Source organism: Ambystoma mexicanum, chromosome 2q, assembly GCF_040938575.1.
Source record: "Ambystoma mexicanum isolate Mex_15411 chromosome 2q, UKY_AmexF1_1, whole genome shotgun sequence".
Taxonomy (NCBI): Eukaryota; Metazoa; Chordata; class Amphibia; order Caudata; family Ambystomatidae; genus Ambystoma; species Ambystoma mexicanum.
The window spans coordinates 561,853,260-561,878,167 of record NC_090924.1 but is presented as its reverse complement, the minus strand read 5'-3'; the positions used below and the strand labels follow the sequence as shown (position 1 = coordinate 561,878,167).

Sequence of the window (24,908 nt, the reverse complement as noted above, 5' to 3'; positions counted from 1 at the left end):
TGTACCTTATTGTTACTGTGTTGGTGTATGGGTATTGCTTGCCATGTCATGTTGTGGTTTGGGAGGCTTTGAGTGACATAACAGTGATGGCCAGGACCTGTTTTGCAGGTGTGTGTGATTCACACCTTGCATGTCAGGGTCATCCACTTCTCAAAGCAACTAGCTGGGGGTAGATCTCTCTCTGCGGCAGGGGCCTCCCTCTGGAACAGCCTTCCTGCCTCACTGGAACTTGAGGAGAACCATCTCCGGTTCGGGAAGCACCTCAAGACCTTCCTCTTTGCTTCTGCTTTCTCTCTGCCTCTCCCTTGCAAAATTCTTCACTGGAACTGCACTGGATCTGCAACTGGGCCACTCTCACCGACCTCGGTCCCTGGCCCAGCCACTCTCCACTTGCACTGCTTCCCTGGCAACCCCTGCACTGCAGGACTGTCTCTCTATCCCTACAGCCCCTCCTTCCCAGCACATGTCTGCACTTACCTTTGCAGTTGCCACCAGCTGGCCTATGTATTTGTTTTTTAGTCTACTTACCCTGTACTGCACCCCCCCTCCCCTTCCCCTTGCACTTTTCCCTTCCCCCTACCCCTGCACTTGCACAATCTAAATGACACCTGGCCTAGTAGTACCGTTGTCTGTCTTCCCTTGTTCCCCCCTCCCTGCCTCATCGCACCTTGAAATACTTGTGTATAGGCCATATCATGTCATGTCATATGTGTGCCTTTTGGTCACACAGGATAGCTTGGGTTTAAGTAGCTAGGGATACAGACAATGTGGCACTTCCATGGCAACTATCTCAGGGTGCTAGGGTTGTGACAGTTGGCTGTCTCTTTGTCATCATCGATTGTCACCTGGTATGTGCCAGGCCTTTGTGCACTCCGCAGGGGTGCGAGTTTAGGTGAAAAATGTGGCCACAAGCTGGGTCCGGCTTCCTCGCCATGTGCCCTGTCCCCTCCCATGGGCAGCGCCTGTGCCTGTGGTTGGGGATGTGGGGGCACCACCATGTCCACCGGTACGCCCTGCCGTGTTGCAACATTGTGCAGGACAGTTGCTGCCACAATGATCCTGCACACTAGTGGGGGTGCATAGAGTAGCTGCCCGCCAGAGCGGTCAAGGGAGCGGAAACGTGACTTGAGCACTCCGAATGTGCGCTCCACTATGGCCCTGGTTGCAATATGGGCGGCGTTGTATCTTACCTGGGGTGGTGTGGTGGGGTTCCAGATTGGCGTCATCATGTGGTTGCTCAGAGGGTAGGCACTGTCTCCTGGGGAGGTGTAAATGGTTGTGATTATTGGGGTTTGTGTATTTGTGTGTGTGTTTGTGACATGCATGCATGTGCAAGGGCATTTGTACTCACCTAGGAGCCAGGTGTCGCCATGCTGCCCAGCTTCCAGGGCCCGGCTCAGGGCGGACATTCTGTATATGAAACTGTCATGGGTGGAGCCAGGGTAGTTTGCATAAACAGAGGTGATGATTCCCTTTGCATCGCATACCACCTGTACATTGATGGAATGCCAGTGCTTGCGGTTTCGGTAGATGTGCTCAGTGGCCCTAGGTGGACGTAGGGCCACATGGGTGCTATCTATGGCACCGAGCACTTTGGGGAAGTGTGCCACCCTGAAAAAATCCAGGACAACGGCCTGCTTTTCTGCGGGTGTTCTGGGCATGTATATGTGCCTGCGGACTGAGGGGCGCGCTGTCATGATTGCCAGTACCTGGTGTAGGCAGCGTGACTGCGTGGCCTGTGAGACCCTCCACTATGGCAGTAGTCCGCTGAAATGACCCAGTGGCCAAAGAATACAGGACATTGAGCACCTTCTCCAAAGGGCTCAATGCTTGGGAGCAAAGGGTGGGGGATGTAAGGTTATCTTCCCACTCCCTGACCAGGTCTAGGATGATATGGGGTGGAAACCTATACCTGCCGTAGACCTGTTCATCAGGCATCCCAAAAAGGCTTGTCCGTGGTGCGAAAATGCATGCCCTGGCTATTCTCCTCCTCCTGCGGTGTCCCACGATCAGTGCTGCGACAAATGGGGCATTCATTGTAGCTGTATATACGTGTTTGTTGTTTGCACGCACTTTTATACTGTGCGCGGGGACGCTTCCGCCTGCCTTCGTGTGGCGGACGCGTTGACGCCTGTGTGCATCTTTTGCCATGCGCGGGTTTCCCGTATTCGAATCCATGAATACTGGTTGTTGGCGTGCGTGTGGGTGTTCCGTGTAGTTCCCTGCAGTACTTCCCCAGTTACGCCTTCTTTTTCACGCGTTATTCCCCATTTCGCGTGTTACGCCCACTGTTCCGCCCACTTTGGTTGTGTGCGCCGTGCTATGTGCGCTTTTGCTGTGCGCGTAGCGCACGCCGTGTGTGCCTGCGTGCGCCATGGCAGGATTGGGCGCACGGACAGCGGGAAACACGCGCAGCGTCTTCCTTGAATCGCACGCGTGCGCTGCGTTTCTCACGCTTGCGCTACCTTGCGCCTGCTTGCGCTGGGATTTTCGGCGCACGTTGGCTCCATGAATCGACCCCTTAGAGTTTATATCGTTGAAGAATAGGCTCAGTGAGTGTGACTTGGATGTGAACAATGCACTTCTACATCTTTTCGATAGCTATCTTTTCGATAGCTTGAGGCTGTATGGTGTGAGCAATGGGCAAATAGGACAGAGCATAGCCCCTTCAATATGGCATTACTACCTGGCTTGGGTTATTTTTAACTAAACAAATGCACCGATTGGTGCATTTGTGAGCCTACCCTCACGGTAAGCCCGCTCACATCCGTACGCATCCCTTGCGCCGATCTTCACTATTCTTTTTTTTTCTTCTTTCAGGCCATCAATGTATGTGAATGTATGTGAATGGCCGCCATGGAAAGGGAGAAAGGACTATGCGTAGTCCCTTGTCCCTTTCCATGGTGGCCATTTTCTTTGTTTTCTAAGGCAACATCAGAGATCCCTATTCAGTGCAAATTGGAAACTGATGCTTAATCTTTTACACACCAATGATACAAAAATGTTATGGTCCTTTTTTAGGTATTTCCTGGCAAGACATTTGACACAGCAGCTTAACCCTATTTGAGAGGCAGTATGGACAGCATATTTTGAGTGCTCTATGTTATGACCCCCTGATAGAGTGTGTTCCATCCATACCAAGTCCAATGAAATGGGAACATTAAAAGGCTTTGAATCCGATGACATAGTAGCAGTAATTAAAAGGCTAAAAGCATCTAGGGCACCCGGCCCAGATGCCGTGCCCAATATAGTATACAAATCTATTCCATCTTGCAGGACGGGGATCTTGGCCAATGGTTTGGGAAGGTCTTGGCACAGAGCCAGATCCTGCCCCTCTGTCTCTGTGGTTGGTGTCCCTTCCCTACCCTGCCTTACCTTGAATCTCCTGTAAAAAGCAAAAAAAGCCCAACAGAATACACAATCACAAAATACAAAAAAACAGTTCTTTTAGAAGCCACCTTTCACAGTTGAAACAAGACAGGATCATAGTCTGTGGACATCTAGAAAGTTCTGGGCGTGGGGGGGGAATCATTTTAATTGTTTTTTCTTGAAAAACAGTGGCTCTTAAAAAGAACCTTTTTTTCTCTTTCTGGCTTTTATATATATTTTGTGAATGTTTGATTTTATGTGCTAAACTAAGAAATGTTCTACTATACTTAATTATTTTTTCTACCTTTCACAAAAAGTGCTTCTAATTCTTTTTCTGTTTTTCCTTTGTTTTTCTTCAACTACTAAAGAATACCTGAATCCTTATTTTATGTGTTCACAGAAACTGCTTCAATGCATTTTGAACGTTTAAAAAAAAACTACTGGGTAAATGAATTAGATGCTCTTGTCATCACGTGGGCCATTATCCATCGAAGATATTACATGCTGGGTAGGAAGTTTAAACAAGTGACTGACCATTGTCCTATAGTCTGGATAAGCCAGAGAAAGGAATCAAACCCAAGAGTAATGCAATGATTCTTAGACCTTCAACCATACTGCTTCAAAGTGGAACACTGGAAAGGAAAAGAACAAGGGAATATAGATTTCCATTCCCGGTTTCCCAGTGAAGCAGAATTGGTCACATTTCATAGGGAAAGGGTATGTGAAAAACCAGAAAGTGTCTCACTTACCAGTCCTCAGGGATCTGTCATCCAGGTGGCTGTAGCACGGTCATTGCTATTGGATCCAGACCCCTGGTGTGGACCAGTGCGGGAGGATCACTTGGATGGGGTATCCTTGGGGAAGGGGTGTGTGACACCTAATGGTGATACCTAATGGATCCAAGTCCCTTGAAGTTCAATAAGCATCCTTGAACTGTGAGCACTTGTGTCTCTCTTCACTATTTGATACCATGCCTTCCTTACATTACACTGAGCACTGAGAACAGAGCAGGTTCCCAGGCTTGGGGCATACCCACACCAGCCAATCAGGGAGGCCAAATCCTGGGGTGGTGTGAAATGGACAAAGGCCAATGGTAGTCCTGCGTCCATGCAACAATGTAATAACTAGTTTTTGGGGAAGTATCAGGTGAGACTACCTGACATGGAAGGAACCGTTAGCTAACAGATATAGGTGCCTTCTATAGGTACTACTACCCCGGACACCCAATATAATGAGCTCTTAGGTTTTTGGGGAAAGGTCACAAGTTATGATGCAATTTGGTAACAAAATCCCGGGACACGGGCCCAGGAGATCTGATTGCTGGAGGTGTTATTTTCTTGTATGATCCCTGTCTGCCATGGAAAATAAAGGACAGTTCTAACTTGCCCTTGGCTGAGTCCTCCATCAATGCCGGGGGACGTTTAGTTGGGCATGGGCACTCTGCTGAATGGTGACTGTGTAGCACAAACCTCATTCCTCTGGTATACCTTTACAACCTCCACTGTTATAATGCAGCTTTCACCCACCATACAATTCGGTATAGCTGCACACATTATGTCTCTTCTGCTACACATACATTGCACATCTCTGCCATTAAAATGCAGCTATTCTCTCTCGAATACTCTCCTGACTACTTCTCTGCACCCTCCATGCCTGCTCAACATGGGTCACTAGCAGGGAGTTGGCCACCTCTACCTACCTTTGTATTGGCTAAAATGCACACACGCATTCTATGACTCTATGTCGAATGTATCATACTTGGAGTTTGGTCCTCGAGGGCGTTCAACCTACAGTGCATTAAGATCATATCAATGGTGAAAGGCGCTGTACAAATGCCCATTACATTACATTCCAAAGAAATATATGAAACATCTTCATTGGATTCATAACTAGGCTATAGTCATTTAATATTTGCCTACGATTGACATGATGATGAAATAAGGCACAGAATTTGAATTATGGGGGTAATTTTCGAATGGGTTGGGGCATAAAAAGAAAGTGCAAAATGCTTTTGTGGTTTCATTTTCACCATAAGCTCCAACCCATTGTCCTGCTGATACAAGGCAGAGGTGGGGCACGTAGAGGAGTGAACATCTCCAGTAAGCTTTCCAAAGCCACTTTCGGGAGCCACTTCATTTCAAGCCTGCATGAGATTTTCATGTAGGTGTAAAATAAATGGATTCCAGTGGAATACTCCTCATATTAGCACCCGCTAATTAGCAGGTGGTTTCCATTGCAATACATTATAAAATTATGTCTGTAAAGCATGTTTTCAGGTAGGGTCTTGTATCTCTGAAAGCGGAGAGTAAAACTGAAGAGTGTCCATTAAACTAATGTTATTCTTTAGTTTTAATCTCTGCTCTGAGAGTGACAACAGTTGCATGCAAGAGACACCATAATGCAAAAAGGCAAACATATGTGGTTCCATCCATGCAATTGTTATCTTTTATAAAATTACCCCCTTTGATTATTACCAATGCCGTCTAAGGATTTCAGGTTCCCCTTTTCCTAATTCAACTGTGACATTCCTTGATTGCTCTTGGGGTGCGTACACTCATATGTTCCAAACATCCTTGAAATTGACATTCTGGAGGTGTGTGGCATTTTACACCCAATGGGTTGCCCTTTCAGGAGCAGCATTTCCAAATTGAAACCCTGTGTGAACCTATATTAGAGTGTGGGCCATGATTACCCTAAAGAGGTACATCTATGCGTTCATCAAACAACCATTGGTTAGATGAATATCATGTTTTGGCTTTGGTTGTGGCTAAAGCTTCTTCAGGACCTAACTGGAAGGTATATGGCTTTACGTTATGACACTAGGCAAGTATGAATTATTATGGTTTCGAATGCAATGCCATTTTTGGTGTGCGATTATTTATACTGGTGTGTGTCATTATGATACCATGAGTGGGAAAAGATTTGCTAACCATAACCTGATTCCGTTAATTTATTTCCTAAAATAGTTGTGGAGATTGTGTAGAGCAACAACTACCCATAATGCAGCATGATTCTCTGGCCAAATACCATGCAAGTGTCTGCTTAGCAAAATCTATCTTTTGATCATTTATGACATTTACTGTATTTATTGGCAGAAAAAGCAAGTGAATCTATTAGAAACACTGCACAGAAGTAAACCAACAGTCATCAGATCGATCTCTTTTCAAGGTGTTTTACAATCATTGATAGAGATTATTTATCCAAATGAGGTCCAGGTGATGGATGGGGATTTACAAGTGGAAACATGCATTTGGAGCAGCACAGATGAACAGTGCATTATATATAGTTCTTTGCATGTTTGTGGTTTGTGCAATGTAGCATGAGGTTGGGGATCGGTGGAGCAGGATGATGCCTATGTGGGACTGTGGTGCACCATAACTAGATAGAAAGGGCCCTTTGAGAGCAGTCTTCAATGCATGTAAAGTGGCAGCTAGAACAAGCTTCTGTGTATGCATCAAAAAAGAACCCACAGACATTACATTCAAAATGTGCTAGTCTTGACTGCTTCGATGTTCGATTTGTAATTGTTAATGGCATAAAATAGTATGATTTAACAATATCAACTATATGGAAAAACACTTTTAATTAAACAATATTTTAGTATTAATAGTTTTATATTGTATTTATGTTTATATTGAATGATATACAAATTGTTAATTTGTTGAAATTCTTTTGAACTATAAACAAATAAAGAAAAAGATAAATGAATCCTTTAATAACTGTTCAGTGAAACTCACCTGAATCGACACAGGATAACCATGGCTGTTGTTAGGGCAACTAGCGAAGTGCTGTAACCAACTGTATACAGGGCCTTCACAGCCAGATAATAATAATCCTGGAGAAGATACAACACAAGATCAGAAAAAATGGTCAAAGTCATTCTCACAATTTGTAAATGTGAATAACAATTCAAATGAGAGCATTTCCAAAAATCAAGTTTAGTGTTATTTCTCTATTCATCCATCTTTCCATCAGGCTTTAGCTGCCCTCCCTCTCTAAAGGCCCACGACTTAAGGCCCTGTCTGCTCCATGTCTGCTGCCTGACCGGATCTGTAGGACCCCTTCAACACCTGTTTTTTTGTGTCCACAGTGACTGCTGTAATCTCTAAATATTCTGGACATATGAACTTCCTTGAGCACCAAACACCTGCAGAGGTCAGCTTCTGCACTTGAGCTTCTAACCCCCCTTCTCCATACACTGTACCTCCTCTTACACCTCGCTTCTGAATTCCCTCAAATTGGCTGTGCCCCTGTCTAAATTTCGAATCTAGATGTGCCCAGTTGCTGCATGTTTCACCTGTCCCTGTCTGAATTTCGAATATAGATGTGCCCTATTGCTGCATGCTTCATCTGTCCCTGTCTGAATTCCGAATCTAGATGTGCCCAGTTGCTGCATGCTTCACCTGCCCCTAACTAAATTCAAAGGTCATGCCGTGCACTGCATGCCCTGTCTCTAACCCGCCCCACCTCTTTCCGACCCTACCCCACCCTCTCTGCCAGCACTCTCCTATTCTTCCATCCTCTATGTTTGCTCTTGGTCATTTGAATTTCGTCTGCCTTACCTCTCTTATCACACTCTTCCTATTCTCTATATATCCCTAACCCTTTCTGTCCCTGCCCTTACATTCTCTTCTTCTCTCCCCTCCTCTCACCATAGTCAATGCTCTTACACTATCAGAAATGTCATCAGGCCTAGTACAATAGTCTGTTTGTTCCTCATCTTGATACCCTCCTTCCCTCACTTATTGTTCAATGTTCTTGCACTATCTGAAATGTCGTGAGGTCTAGTACTATAGTCTATCTATTGTTTGTTCCTCACCTTCCTCCCCCCCTTACTTCCCTCATTTATTGTTCAATGTTCTTGCACTATCTGAAATGTCGTCAGGTCCAGTACGATAGTCTATTGTTTGTTCCTCACCTTCCTCCCCCCTTACTTCCCTCATTTATTGTTCAATTTTCTTGCACTATCTGAAATGTCATCAGGACTAGTATGCTAGTTTTTTATTTGCCCATTCTTAATGTCTCAAGGCCTTGTAAGAATGTCACTGTATTTTGCCCTTGCTCCCTACCCTGCCTTGAATCACTTTGAAGCATACTGTGAATAGGTGTTATATAAATAAAATATCATATCATATCATATGTATGATTCCGTCAGAATGTGTGTCCGACTATCAATGCACCTATCTGTCCACTCTCCTGCCTGCCTAGGTACATGCATGTCTTGTGTCAAATCTATCCATCAGTCAACATTACAGGGTTGCACAGGCTAGTCGGCATGCCTACAGGTATGATATAGTATGATACACAATGGAAAGGGGCAGATAGAGAATGCCACCTGACTCCACTTTGCTCCACGAAAGTAAATCTGTCCAGTCAGTCATGTCTACACATTGTGGGCCTTATTTACAAAAGTGTTTTACAATGCACAATCGCATTAAAAAATGCTTCTAAAGACCCTATATGTCTGTCTCAGAAAAGGAAAGCAACACTTACATGCACTTTACATGATTAAATTACTTTAGAATAAATGTGACAAACTCACAAGAGGTAATATCAGTGCCGGGACGATAGCTCAGGGGAAACAAGTTTGACTTGGAAAGTAAGACAATGGGCCTCATTACGACCCTGGCGGTAAGGGGTTTACGCCAGCGTTAGCTGCGCCGACCCCTTACCGCCAATTACGAGGTCCCTTAGCGCCATGGCGCTTTTAACACCTGCTTTTAGCAGGTGTTAAAATCCATGGCGCTAAGGGACCATGGAGTTAATTACGCCACCGTAATTTACGGTGGCGTAATTAACGCCTTCCCCACTCCCATTATGCCCTATGGGGCAAAAATGGGAATGGGGAAGGGTAAATGGGGATTGGGGACTTACCGCCCCGCCAAGGTCGGAATGGGGCGGTAAGTCCGCCAACCACCATGGCGTAAACGTAGTTTACGCCATGGTGGTAAAGTCACGGCCCAGGCGGTAACTTACCGCCTGGGTCGTAATGAGGCCCAATGCAGTGTCGCGGGCTGAAATCCCCCTCTCGTCCCCCTCCCGTGCTTATCGAAAAGCTCATTTTAATTATTGTTTTTAATCAGTGGACATTATGCAAATGTTTGTCGTTGAGCTAGATATGACGCAGTTTCACAGATGGCTTTTAGTTTATGAAGCAGGTGCATTGCTAAGGTGAACGACAGGGCTGTTGTCCTTATTTGAATCAGCCCTGCCTTTCAATGCAGACTCCCACGATTTTATAAACGTTATTCTTATCAGCTCATGAGTCCAAATAACCAGGTATTTTTACCTCCGTCAAAATATGCACATTGTGGCTGCTTCTGTGAAAGAAGGCAATTTGAGACCAAAGGCGCTTGCAAAGCACGTGCATATGATTGAATGAGGCGTGCAGGCGCAGGGGTTGCACCTGCAGACATGCTCACTTTGTGTATGTGACTACGAACGACAATATGTGTGATTTAAGTTCATTATTGTTATTGTCAGGCAAAGGTTTTGGCTACATGTTATCTATGGACACATATGCTATCTAGCAAAACATCAAATACATGTCATAGCAATTTTGCTTTGATGTCTCGTTATGCCCAGTATAAGTAGTGAATATGTATGTAATATTGCTGATACGCTGATAAATGACGCTTTAAACATGTATCTGTATAACTTCTGATTGCTCAAATGTCTTAAATGTTTACAATGGAAAAAAGTGATACGTAAAGTGCTCAATTTGGGATTGTTGTAATGCTCACCTGATTCCCACGGAGGCGCAGGTCTGGCTTCGAGTGCTGATGCTTCTTCAATGGTGAAGCGCAGGACTCCGAAGATGGACAGGAAGGGCCCCTCTACTCTGGCTTCTCTGGCTCGCAGGAATATTCCCCTGTGCGTGAAAAGGGAGTATTACCTATTGACTGAGTTATGCTCATGCCTCCCACTCTCTTCCAACCCTCCACGATACCCTGCCACGATTCCCTGTGAAGTCTCACCTTAGGGTAAGGAAGGATGTGCTCTCCATCCTGCTTCTGATGCAGGGGCGCGTTGAAAACCAGTTACTTCACTGGATTGAGGATTGATGGGAGTTCAGGTAAGCTTGACTATTCAGGTAAGGCTCTGTAAAAGTTCTGTTGCAAGTTCAAAAGTCCAAGCTTAATAATGTTCATTGTCTTTTTCCCCTTAGGGGCCGGGGTTCGGAATGCCAAAGATATGGCGCCGACCCGAAGTGAAACGTGCAGTTCCAGTAAATGACAGGTAAATTCTGGATGAGCGCTCGGGTAATGTCTTTGCATTCGCTCATTCAATGTCTTTGTCTTTTTTCCCCATAGGGGCCGGGGTCTGGAAAATGCCTGGAAGCGGCAAGACCCGAAATGAAATGGCAATGACCCAACAGGTAAGTCTTAGAAGGAAACTGAGCTTTTCCTATTCCCTTCCTTCTCTCACCTTGTTCTTGTCTTTTTCTCTCTAGGCTCTGGGAAGTGGCTGTGGATCCGGATGATCGCTGCTGAAGATGGTGGCGTCCAGGATAGGTGAGTGAAATGCAGCGCTGCAGCGATCGTAGCGAAATGCTTTTAAAAATGATGTCTTCCTTTTCAGGATCGTCGGTGTGATGTCTCCGTGGTGCTGATTTAGCAGGTAAGGTCTTTTGTCTCCCTTTGCAGGTGACCCAGGATACTGACAGGCGTGGCTGAGGTCCAGATGCAGGAGCCGACACGGTGAGCGTCCAGCTGCGAGGAGCAGAACAACGTGAAGCGTGAGTTGCTGATCGGGTGTGGTTTAAATAGCTTTGGAAGAAGTTCCAAGTGTGTATCCTTCCACCGATCAGGTATGTATCCTTCCCCGACCGACCACACCCGGGTGGAAAGTAGTCCCACAGGTAAAGTAGTTTCATTCAGGCCTCAAGAGGGCCTGGATGTGGCAGCATGGTCTGCATCAGGTAAGTGCACATTAAAACACTTGAACACACGTCTAGCTTTATGAGCCTGGCGCCTAAGGCGCCAGGACAGAGGTCCAACATGAGCCTGACGCCTAAGGTGCCAGGACTGCGTCCAAAGGGCCCCAGCTTGGGCCCGCTGGCACTCCCCTGGGGGAAATGATGCCTGCCTCTGGAGTTGCTGGGTCGGACCTGGCTCCTTGGAGGTAGGCATCATGACAGTACCCCCCCCTCAAGGCCCCTCCCAAGGTTCTTTCCTCCAGGGGTTTTGGCTTGTTCGGAAATCTCCGGTGAAACCTGTGTACTAATCGAGGTGCGTGAACATGGTTACTAGGCTCCCACGATCTCTCCTGAGGTCCATATCCCTTCCAGTCAACAAGAAAGAAGAGTTTCGACTTTACCACCTTGGAGTCTAAAATGTCTTTAACTTTGAATTCTAATTCCCCTTCAATTTGAACTGGATCTGGAGGCTTGGACAATCGGGTTCCTGGTTGTACTGGCTTCAAAAGTGATGCATGAAAAACTGGATGAATACGCATGTTGGACGGTAGATCCAGTTTAAAGGCCACTGGGTTGATTATAGCCTTGATGGGATAAGGTCCTTTGAATCTGGGATTGAAGGTTCGCAGGCCCTTGAGGGGTAAATGTTTAGTTGCTAGCCATACCTGGTCTCCTACTTGGTAAGGAGGAGTTTTACTTCGGTGCAAATCAGCGTTTTCTTTATACTTTTTCTTGGCTTGCTGTAAATGAGTTGCAGCTTCTTTGAAGGCTCGGGTTATTGTGGAATGCAGATGATTTACTGCGGGCATTTCCAGGGTCAGAGGTGGATATAGGTCAGAGGTCCGAGGATGGTGACCATACAAAGTATAAAAAGGGGTTTGTGCGGTTCCAGAATGCACTGAATTGTTGTATGCATATTCTGCGATCCAAATGATGTCTTTCCAATTTAACTCGGATTGGTGTAACATGCACCGAAGATATTGCTCGAGAGTCTGATTGGTTCTCTTGGTTTGTCCGTCGGTCTGGGGATGGTGGCTGGTGGATAACCGCAGATCTATCTGTGCTAGTTGGCAACACTTTTTCCAAAAATGGGAGATAAATTGACTTCCACGATCCGAGACTAATATGGAAGGGAAACATGTATGCAAACTATATTCTCCAGGAATTCCTTGGCCAAGGTGGAAGCTGAAGGCAAACCCTTTAAAGGGATAAAGTGGGCCATTTTGGAGAATAGGTCCACAATTACAAGGATTGTGTTGTAACCAGCACAAGGAGGCATCTCGGTTATAAAGTCCATTGACAGGGTGTGCCATGGTGCAGGTGGAATATCCAAGGGTTGAAGTAGGCCGGCTGGCCTTTTCTTTGAGCCTTGTTTTGGGCGCAAATTCCGCAAGACAGAACAAAAGACTTTATGTCTTTTCTCCAAGAAGGCCACCAGAAGTGGCGTTTGATTTTTTCCTCTGTTTTAGCGATACCATGGTGTCCTTCCATTAAAGATTCATGATGATGGGCAATAACAAGTTCTTGCAATTCTTTACTTGGCAGAAACAACCGCTCCTGGAAGTAGGGTAAGTCATCCTTAATGGTGTAATGAGGACCCTTTTGACTCCATTCCAGTAAGATTGAAGAGTCTAGAAGTTGTTTTACTTGCGTTTGGATGTCCTCAATAGTTTGCAATGAAGTTAAGCCTAAGATTCTTTGCTCAGGTATGATGGGCACAGGTTCTAAGCTCGAAATAAGTTCTTCCATGACAATCCGGGATAAGGCGTCCGCTTTTCCATTCTTGCAGCCAGGGCGATAGGTAATTACAAAATCAAATTCCGCAAAGAATAGAGCCCATCGGAGTTGTCGTGAAGATTGAGCTTTGACCGTCTTTAAATACTGTAAGTTTCTGTGGTCCGTAATTACGGTGATGGTGTGTCTTGCCCTGAGAAGGTAGTGACGCCAAGCCTTGAAAGCAGATTTAATAGCCAGTAACTCTTTGTCGGTAATTGCGTAGTTGATTTCAGGAGGAGAAACTTTCCTGGACCAAAAGGCCACAGGGTGTAGTTGGTTAGTTTCTGGGTCTCTTTGCGACAGGACAGCTCCCATGGCCGAACTGGATGCGTCGGTTTCCACAATGTAAGGGAGGTCTGGGTGTGGGTGCTTCAATACAGGTGCAGTGGTGAATTTGGTTTTCAGGTCCTGAAAGGCTTGTTCGGCCTCAAGAGTCCATTCAAAGCGTTTGTTTTTCTTTAGGAGAGCTGTGATGGGTTGGACTGTTTGGGAAAATTCCGGGATGAATCTTCGATAGAAATTGGCGAAGCCGAGCATGCTCTGAACTCCCTTCACCGAGCTAGGAGATGGCCATTTGAGGATGGCGTCCACCTTTCGCGAGTCCATTCGGACTCCTTGAGGTGTTAGGATGAATCTGAGAAACTCAACTTCTGTGGTATGAAAAACGCATTTTTTGAGCTTTGCAAATAGTCTGTGCTGGCGCAATTTCTCAAGAACTGCCCTAACATGTTTTCTGTGATCGGATTCTGAAGAAGAGTACACCAGGATGTCATCAATATAAACAATGACACAGACATCGATAAGTTCCCGAAGAACATCATTTATAAAGTACTGAAAGGCGGAAGGTGCATTGCACAACCCGAAGGGCATCACCTGATATTCGAAAAGCCCAAATTTGGTGCAGAATGCAGTCTTCCATTCGTCGCCTTCTTTTATACGCACCAGGTGATAAGCTCCTCGGAGATCTAACTTGGTGTACACACAAGCGTCTTTTACCTGGTCGATAAGCTCAGGGATCAGGGGCAGAGGATAACGATTCTTAATCGTTATTTGATTTAGGGCGCGATAGTCTATACATGTTCTAAGGTCGCCCTCTTTTTTCGGCATGAAGAACAGAGCTGAGGAGACAGGAGACTTGGACGGGCGAATAAAACCATTGGCTAGGTACTGATCTAAATACTGACGCAAATGCAGGTTCTCAGGTTCCGTAAGAGCATAAATCCTACTACAAGGTAGTTGAGCATTGGGTACCAGATCGATTTGGCAATCATAAGACCATTGGGGAGGTAACGTGTTAGCCTGTTCTTTCTGAAAAACGTTTTGGAATTCTTGGTATTCTGACGGTAGCTGTACAGGGGTGGAAGTTGCTGAGGCTAGACCCATAGCTGGATTTCTTGGATAACAAGTTGGTTCACAATCTGGAAAACGTATCTTCTTTGCTCGCCAGTCAATTCTGGGATTATGTGTTTCTAACCAAGGAATTCCAAGAATTACTTGAAATTGTGGGGCCTTGATCACATCAACACGATTGCTTCCCGATGTCCACCCTGACCCACCAGTGTCACTTCAACCGTGGAATGCGTTACAGGCCCTGAGGCTATTTCGGTTCCATCTACTGTAGTAATGACATCTTGGGTTACTTTCGGACGGAGAGGAAGCTTAATCCTGGAAGCCAATTCACGGTCTATGTAATTTCCAATAGCTCCACTGTCGATGTATGCTTTTATAGCATGCAACTGCTGAGGCTGTTTTGGGTCCACGAGCACCATTGGCATGACAAAATGCGAGGTCAAAGAGTTAGTTTTCAAGCTCGGCAAGCGGGCCCCTATGCTTGTCGGGCTAGGTCGTTTCCCGAATCAGGTGTCAATAATTCGTTATCAGTAGCTCCAACCGCCTTCTTAGGTGGTTTAACTGGACAATTTTGAAGAAAGTGACCGGAAGTTCCGCAATACAGACAAAGTTGCATTTGCCGCCTTCTCTCTCGTTCTTTCTGCGTTAATGGTCCTTTAACACCACCGATTTGCATAGGTTCGGATACGTCGGTACTCTTGGAGTTAGCGTGGGTTTTGATCGGTACTCGGGTTTCATACTTGAACTGATCTGCTTTTCTATTTTGAAGTCTGTGATCAAGTTGAACCACCAACTCTATGTAGTCTGAGCAGACCTGGGGTGGGTTTACTATCTGAGCTAGAACATCCTTAAGCTCTCCGCGCAGGCCTCGATGAAACAATGTGATCCTTTTGTTTTCTGGCCATCCAGTTTCCACAATCAGTCTGTTAAAGGTGGCAATGTAGGGCAGAAGATCCTGATTACCTTGTCGTAAGGATAGCAGTTTGTTATCAAGGGCCTGTCCTTGAGAGTGTCGAGCGAACAATCTTTCCATGCTGGCCTGGAAGCCCTGAAAATTCTGGAGAATTTGATCATCCTGATTTACCAATGGAATAGACCAATCGGCAGCACTGCCACTGAGGTAAGAAAGCATAAAGGCTACCTTGGTCTGGTCGTTAGGGAAGGCTCCGGGTCTGCATAGAAAGTGTAAACGACATTGGTTCATAAAGACGGCATATTTCTTGGGATCCCCCGCAAAACGTTCAGGCGGGGCCAAAGGCATGTGTTCAGGTAGATTAATTTGTACCGGGTTATTCAAACCCATTGATGTGGAAATGTCTCCGGAATTAGGTAAAGGAGTGTGCCCTGCCTGGGCCTGTAATAACCTTTTGGCTAGGTCATCTGTTCTTTCCTTGGATAGGATCAGTTCTCTTTTGAGAGCGTTAGTCTCCTGGCGGGCTGAGTGCACCTCTGCCCGTAATTCCCCCAAAAGCTGGGCCAGCTGGTCAGTCTCGGAAGTCTCCATAGCGCCCGGGTGGGAAATTGTGGGTAGGCTTCGTGTTCTGTAACGCTCACCTGATTCCCACGGAGGCGCAGGTCTGGCTTCGAGTGCTGATGCTTCTTCAATGGTGAAGCGCAGGACTCCGAAGATGGACAGGAAGGGCCCCTCTACTCTGGCTTCTCTGGCTCGCAGGAATATTCCCCTGTGCGTGAAAAGGGAGTATTACCTATTGACTGAGTTATGCTCAAGCCTCCCACTCTCTTCCAACCCTCCACGATACCCTTCCACGATTCCCCGTGAAGTCTCACCTTAGGGTAAGGAAGATGAGCTCTCCATCCTGCTTCTGATGTAGGGGCGCGTTGAAACCCAGTTACTTCACTGGATTGAGGATTGATGGGAGTTCAGGTAAGCTTGACTATTCAGGTAAGGCTCTGTAAAAGTTCTGTTGCAAGTTCAAAAGTCCAAGCTTAATAATGTTCATTGTCTTTTTCCCCTTAGGGGCCGGGGTTCGGAATGGCGGAGATATGGCGCCGACCCGAAGTGAAACGTGCAGTTCCAGTAAATGACAGGTAAGTTCTGGATGAGCGCTCGGGTAATGTCTTTGCATTCGCTCATTCAATGTCTTTGTCTTTTTTCCCCATAGGGGCCGGGGTCTGGAAAATGCCTGGAAGCGGCAAGACCCGAAATGAAATGGGAATGACCCAACAGGTAAGTCTTAGAAGGAAACTGAGCTTTTCCTATTCCCTTCCTTCTCTCACCTTGTTCTTGTCTTTTTCTCTCTAGGCTCTGGGAAGTGGCTGTGGATCCGGATGATCGCTGCTGAAGATGGTGGCGTCCAGGATAGGTGAGTGAAATGCAGCGCTGCAGCGATCATAGCGAAATGCTTTTAAAAATGATGTCTTCCTTTTCAGGATCGTCGGTGTGATGTCTCCGTGGTGCTGATTTAGCAGGTAAGGTCTTTTGTCTCCCTTTGCAGGTGACCCAGGATACTGACAGGCGTGGCTGAGGTCCAGATGCAGGAGCCGACACGGTGAGCGTCCAGCTGTGAGGAGCAGAACAACGCGAAGCGTGAGTTGCTGATCGGGTGTGGTTTAAATAGCTTTGGAAGAAGTTCCAAGTGTGTATCCTTCCACCGATCAGGTATGTATCCTTCCCTGACCACACCCGGGTGGAAAGTAGTCCGACAGGTAAAGTAGTTCCATTCAGGCCTCAAGAGGGCCTGGATGTGGCAGCATGGTCTGCATCAGGTAAGTGCACATTAAAACACTTGAACACACGTCTAGCTTTATGAGCCTGGCGCCTAAGACGCCAGGACAGAGGTCCAACATGAGCCTGGCGCCTAAGGCGCCAGGACTGCGTCCAAAGGGCCCCAGCTTGGGCCTGCTGGCACTCCCCTGGGGGAAATGATGCCTGCCTCTGGAGTTGCTGGGTCGGACCTGGCTCCTTGGAGGTAGGCATCATGACAATTGTAAGCCATACAAAGCCAAACGCACCCAACCAGGCACATGAAGTGGAGTGTAGATAACTAGGGGTTTCATATGCTCCTGACACTGAGCAGCCATTTCTGTGACGTACAGGAATTCTCTCACCCACCTACCACCAAGCTTTTGCTGGAGGTGCTCCCTACCATTTACCTGCTACTGAAAGCCCCTTAAAAAAAGTATGCAGCTGGGGACTGCACCCCCCTGATTGACTCAAGCTCCCCCTTGACAAAAAAGGCTCAGGCTGCTCCAATCAAACCTGCTTTTATCTGATCCATTCCACCTGCCGACCTTTAGCAGAGGATTGCTACTACCTGGTGATTATAGACCGTAAATACACCAACCTGATGGGGTCTCTGACAAAACCCCAAATCTGCGTTATTCGGGAATGCAGAATGTAAACCAGACCCTTTTGTTGTCAAGATTCTGCGATAATGCAGGGATGAACTCTTAACTAGGCATTATCAACATAGTGGCATATGCAATATGGAGGATGTAGCTTTGCTTGTGAGCATATGATATGTGTAGACATGCCCCCACAAGCAAGCATGCAAATGATGCGTGTTATTTAAACATGTTGACATTGCATAGGTGGCGAAAAGAATTTCAGTCCATGTTTGGGATTAATGGCCTGACTCAAAAAGATCTTTACAGCTGAAAATGTATTTACTCTCAGAAAAATGTATAGCTTGTGGAGGCTTAATTGTGAACGATTCAAAAAAGAAATCTGGACATGCAGATGCTAGTGTTGTGTGCGCATATTTGTGTCGCAATTGCACATACTTCACACATACACGCAAGACCCGAAAAGCCAGGCTCCAAATGTCCCCCTTTCACAAAGTCAAACCTTTCATCACGCCGAGGACTTCCAGGCGGTAGTGCAGGCCCTTGTGGTCTTGCACATTGATAGGGAACCCTCCATTCTGACTGGGCTCCCAGGCACTAACTTCGGTCCCCTAAAAGCAGTCAACCCCATTGCAGCAGACCTTACTACAGGTGTGCAGAAATGTCACTGAATCGTCCCCCGCCCTACACAAAGATACATTGCCTTCCTCTCCATGCCAGGATACTGTTCGAGACTGCATGGATGATCAACAAAGCAGCCATGAGTCACAAACCAATTAAGCTCCAAATATCTGGGAACACATGCTCCTCACAGAGCAAATGGCTTTTCCTACAGCACCTGACCAAGATCGTATCCCAATGGAAGCACAGACTGACACGCAGGCCGAAACTCACACTGCTGTGCTACTGTGAAAAGACCTCAGCCCAAACACTGACTTCCGACACCCTGTACAGAGCTCTGCTGCTCTCTGGACAGGTCCATGCTTTAAACAATACAATTAAAATAAATAAAACAAAAAGTTGGATCGGTGTATAACTCAAATAAACAGGTGTATAACTCATGTAAAACAAATTTGCATAGGCACAATTAGGGTGGCTGAATTGGAAATAGACACGCAATGAAGAGCTGATTCACAAAAAAGAAAGCACTTGCTACTCTTCTACCTGGTTGAAATGTGGCCCGATTCCAAATAGGCTTAAGTCAGGTTTCATTTACCACTCTGTTAAACATTGTATTCAATGAAAAGTGTTTTGGGCATATTTGTGTCTTCTTGAAGCTTCCAATGAGTACTTTCCCTACAAGGGATTCGTTTCAGGGCCTCACAATTATTTCCTTGTGAATCAGGCATTAGATCCAACACAAATTGACATATAGAAATGAGAATGGATCATTTGCTCATGGAAAAAATTGCAATTGGGTGGACACAAGTAAACGGAAATTTGATGGAAGGTTGAAAATACACGCACAATGGGTGTGGTGAAAACAGCATCAGGGACAGGTGATATAAATGTGGAAAAAAGGGTAATGGTTAAGGCAAGTTTAGTGATTTACATAACAACAACACATTGGGCTGTTGCTACTGGTGGGTTGCCGCCAGACCTGTAATATTTTACCGGCACCTGAATTACCAGTGCCAATAGGCGATTACAACTCTGGTGGCCTCGGAGGTCAGGCATCGGTAAAATGTAAGTCCCCATTCCCATAGAGTATGGGAGTGGGGACACAGAAGCACCGGCACCTTTGCTAAGGGTGCAGGTGCTTCCGTGACCGGCCTGCCTACCGTGGCCAAAGTGCCTTGCAGGGTCAGGGCTGTGGGGCGCAGCGGCCATGGCAGGCAGACTCAGAGTTTGCCAATCTGGAAACAAGGGTGTCAGTGAGCTTACCGGCACCCTTGTTTCTGGACCAGCAAACTCCTAATGAGGCCCATTATATGCTGTGCTTTCCCTAGTCATGCATTGCTATTGCTTCAACTGGCTGTAAATCAGGCTTTGAAGAGTGGTAAGTCATTGGTATTTACCGATCATTTTTCATATACCTTGTTTACCTGGGGGTGAAGCAAACTATGCAAATTAACAAGGGGGTCCTGGGAGTCTCTCTGCCAGACATTAGTCCTGGTTACAATAGCCTTACCCAGAATCTTCAGCTCACTATCTTTCACAGAGGAGAAATATCAAAAACATGTCAGTCTTTATCCTGCCCTGAGGCAGTTCAGCACCGAAATGCTAGGCAATTCTCCTCTGAACAGGAGTACCAACAGCAACCCCAGATACATATGTCGATCTTGTTGGACCTCATCAGTAGGGTGGAGCTGTGCCTCACTAAGAATAGTGAGCAAAGGGTCCACGTCTGGATTGCCCTAGTAACTTAGGGTGAGACCCAAAGCTACTTAAATTATGCAAATTAACAAGGGGGGTCCTTGGAGTCTCTCTGACAGACATCAGTCCTGGTTACAAGAGCCTTACCCAGATTCTTTAGCTCACTATCTTTAACAGGGGATAAATATCCAAAACATATCAGTCTTTGTCCTGCCCTGAAGCAAACTACCCAAACTGCAGGCATTCTTCCGTAGTTAATCATATTTTTCCTACATTTATTGGCAACTAGCAGGTACCCTGCTTGTGACTTGCACCAGGTTTTGATATGTGCACTAGGTACTAAAATGTGCATTCTTGTACCTTTTTCACGAACATTTAATTGAACAATTTGCTTCAGAGGAACGTATCATGAATCGGCAGAAATAAAGGCATATTGCAATTAGGCAGCTGCATACGTTATGCATGCCACAGCGTGTTACTTTTCTACTTTTCTTCTATCCATCAGTTCCGAATATGCAATTGTATACTAGCACACACCCACATACACTAGTAGTTTTAGTGTATATAAAACGGCTGTATAGCATGAAGGGTTAATACGCACAACAGGCATTGATGTGGCTAGATAGAATGTGACTATCAGATTTTTTTAAAGGGACACACGTGTATTTTTTACTTGATGTTTGAAACCATTGATAAAAAATGTTCTGAAATGAATTAGGGCCCGATTGAGAAAGGTCTGAACCAGCAATGTAATAACAATAACCTTTAACATTAAATGCTCCATCACCTCTTCTCTGACTTACATTCTTACATGTGAAATAAACTACTTGTATAGGTGTGTACATCATATATGCCAATACACCTCTGAAAACTGGGAATATTTATACATTGGTAGACACATTGGCAAGCTGTTGTGGTTAAAACCTGAAAACCAAGTACTGAAACAGGGCACTTAAGGCTGAGAACAAAGGCTACATTTAATTTCGAAATGGCATGTGTGCATGTCCCATAACATTACAGCTTACAATGATGCATGGCGTAATCAGTTGCCCATCCGTCTCACTACTAAGAACATTGTAATAATTGTGTCACTTTTCAAAAAAAGAACATTGGATTTTCTTAGAATATTATTTGGCACATTATGGATGACAATTATAAGTCTTCCTTTCACTAAGACACATCTAATAACGGTGTCCAGACATTTGGTCGACCTAAAACTGGTCCAATGACATTTGGTCGACGCAATTTGGTCGAAAACCAAATGGTCGAATTTTTTTTTTAATTATATATTTATTTTTCGGGTTTTCGTTTTTTTACAAAAATGGGTTTTTAAAAAAAAAATGGGGTTGGGGGGGACCCCCCCCAAAAAAAAAAAAAAGGGGTGAAAATAAAAAAATAAAAAATTCGACCATTTGGTTTTCGACAAATTGGTTCGACCATTTGTCTGGTCGACCAATTTTTTTCCACCAAATGTCTGGTAACCCTAATAACTTGGTCAATTATCAATATGTTTGTTTTCAGTCTAGAATTACTTTAATAAATGTGTATGTGTTTCATAATTTGCAACCAGCGAATCAGGTGGCTGGAGACGCAGGCAAGAGCTGCCAGTGTACTGGCCACATTTTCAGCCACACAAGGTAATTCCCTTGGTGGCACATTTTGTTTTGCAACCCCTCGGCCCCTCTTATGGCCCGACTGCCCCGTCCTTTCTTGACCATCCTTTCCCACTACGTCATACCCCAGGCCACAAACCACACCACTTATCTGCTGTGGCTCCTGGCACTGCCACCCCACTGTCGTAGACTTGGTCCATTTCCTATTTTCGATTGTGGGGGGCATCTTGTTTGTGTTATTTTGTAAGGGAGACTGGCCTCGAGCAATACACACAGTCAATTTCCCCTACAAAAATACAAAATAATAACTATTTGCACACCAGACAAAATCCCAGGGTTTGAATAGCTATCATCTCCTTGTCCGCCGGGTGGGGACGTGCAGTGCCTGTCACAGCCCTGAGCCCTCACTGAGGCCCTTGCCTCACACGTGCCAACCAGGCTTGGACTGATGGGTCATTTCCAGACCTCTATATCACCCCAACGTGGGCGGGATTGTTACATTATTTTGATCATACAACTGCAGCATTTGTTACAATTTTAAAACATTACGTTTATAACTTTAGAATTGTTGGTCCTAATTTCTTGAATAGCTTTAAAAAAATCGAATGTGTGTGATTGTTAAAACGTTATAAATATTGTACAGGAACTAACATGTTCTATTGTCAATATTATAACATGTTTTATTGTTATGATTTAAAATAACACTTTTTGCTGAAGTGGTATAGATGTCTTGAGCAACTAAACATAACATTGTGACTTTCTTGTAAGTTATAACATATTATGATATTGATATTATATTATAAAGGTATATAGAGAGACAATCTGGGAGTTATTTGTCACCTGTAAAACCTGTTTAAATTTTTTTTAAAAAAGCATACAATGAGTTTATAACTATTTAAACCAGTTGTTCACACATAGGTTTAGCAGTCAATCCTACTTCATTTGTAGGGGTAACTTGAAGGGGGAACTGTTCAAAATGAGATTTCAGACCTAAAATACCAACAACAACATTAGCTTGAATTTCAGACACGCTTATGTCTTGACTTGAAAATGATAGGTGTTGACTAGATAAAAAGTCCTGGATATTATTCAAAACGTTTTTATTCATCAATGGCTAATGTTTTATTAAAGTACAGTATTGTACTAACTTTTATACATTTAATAGAATCAGAGCTACATTGGTGCAAATATGATACATTTTTTAATATATGCACATTTTTACCAGCCACTATTAACATGTTTTGTTAAAAGAAGAATGCAGTCATTTGTAACTCTTTGGAAGTTGAGATTGGGTTTTTAAAACATGCAGTGCTTTTTCATCCAGCCGTTCCCAGTTTCTATTTATAGTAAAACAAATGTTTCATTACTTAAAATTGATATTCTCTTTTAAATACAGTTACTTCATTGTAAATAACTGTTTTTATGATTTGAAAATTATTCTTCCATATTTGTGCTTTAAGTATTGACATGTATTACAAATAATTTCTGTTGAATTGTATTTATTTATTTATTTATTTATTTATTATTATAGTTGTATATGTTTATAATCTATCCATATGCACGATGAAAGTGATTATGCACAATAAAATATACATTTGATTTATTTTGGATTTAAATTATAGCTAATTACAAGGTAATTTGATGTTTAATTATTGGACAATATATGTGTTTTTCATGTTGTAAGTATGTTGAATAATTGGCATTACTTAGTGTATTTTTCAAATGTCCAATATGTAGCTGCTAGTTAATCACATATATTGTTCAAATTAGCCACTGGCAATTGCATGCATGAACGTTTTTTGGGCTTTAAGATTGTGTGAGATGTACCCACTACATGGAATCCTGAAGTTCACGTCAATCGTATTTTTAAACTGGAAATAGCTTCACTAAAATTCCACCAAACACTTCAAAATGATGGCATTTTGTGTTCCTCATCTAAACTTCATTAATTTTGGCACTCTTTTGCAAAATTGATTTAATATTTTTTATGCTACTTACATTCAATGCTGTGAGATCATTTTCCCAAAATAGCCTAAACTCTTTACAATCCCATGATACGGGGAAAAGTCACATTTGCTTAAATTAAGGAGTGCCCCTCACCCCATTGCCCCTCGAGATGGCTGTGTGTGTGCCCCTCACCCCCTTTGCCCCCCGTGATGGCTGTGTGGGTGCCCCTCACTCCCTTGCCCCCCGTGATGGCTGTATGTGTGCCCCTAACCCCCCTTTCTCCTCATGATGGCTGTGTGAGTGCCCCTCATCCACCTCACCTCCTGTGATGGCTGTGTGTGTGCCCCTCACCCCCCTCGCCCTCTGTGATGGCTGTGTGTGTGCCCCTGCCACCCCCTTCCCCCTGTGATGATTGTGTGAGCCCTCCGCCCCCCTTGATGTTTGTATGCGCCCTGCCCCCCTTACCCCAGTGATGGTTGTATGTGCCCGTGCCCCCCCTTACCCCATGATGGCTGTGTGTGTGTGCCCCTCACCCTCCTTGCCCCCGTGATAGCTGTGTGTGTGCCCCTCGCCCCCCTTGCCCCTCATGGTTGCTGTGTGTGTGCCCTCACGCCCATGCCCCTTGTCATGGCTTTGTGTGTGCCCCTCACCCACCTTGCACCCCATGATGGCTGTGTGTGCCCCTCACCCCCTTGCCCCTCGTGATGGCTGTGTGTGTGCCCCTCACACCCTTGCCCCCTGTGATGGCTGTGTGGGTGTGCCCCTCACCCCCTTGCCTCCCGTGATGGCTGTGTGTGGGCCCCTCACCCCTCTTGCCCCCTGTGATGGCTGTGTGTGTGTCCCTCACCCCCTTGCCCTCTGTGATGGCTGTGTGTGTGCCTCTCACCCACCTTAGCCCCCCTGATGGCAGTGTTTTTGCCCCTCAACCCACTCTTACCCCCTGTGATGGCTGGGTGTGCCCCTCACCCCCGTGATGGCTGTGTGTGTCCCTCTTCAACCTCTTTGCCCCCTGTGATGGCTGTGTGTGTGCCACTCACCCCCCTTGCCCTCGTGATGGCTGGGTGTGTGCCTCTCACCCCCTCGCCCCTGTGATTGTTGTGTGTGTGCCCCTTACCCCCCTCGCCCCCTGTGATGCTGTGTGTGTGCCCCACACCCCCCTTGCCTCTCGTGATGGCTTTGTGTGTACCCCACACCCCCCTTGCCTCTCGTGATGGCTTTGTGTGTGCCCCTCACCCCCTCACCCTCCATAATGGCTGTTGTGTGCCCCTCAACCCCCTTGCCTCTCGTGATGGCTGTGTATGTGCCCCTCAACC

General features: G+C 45.4%; 1 protein-coding gene across 6 annotated transcripts in view; it reads right to left on the bottom strand.

Moving 5' to 3' along the window:
• ADCYAP1R1 (ADCYAP receptor type I) overlaps positions 1-24,908 on the bottom strand; it is a 1,274,377-nt gene that overhangs the window by 486,931 nt on the left and 762,538 nt on the right. For all 6 annotated transcript variants that reach the window (XM_069647708.1, XM_069647709.1, XM_069647714.1 and 3 more), the window contains exon 7: positions 7,107-7,204. In XM_069647708.1, the coding sequence (XP_069503809.1) occupies positions 7,107-7,204 (98 nt within the window). The remainder of the gene's footprint in view (positions 1-7,106; positions 7,205-24,908) is intronic.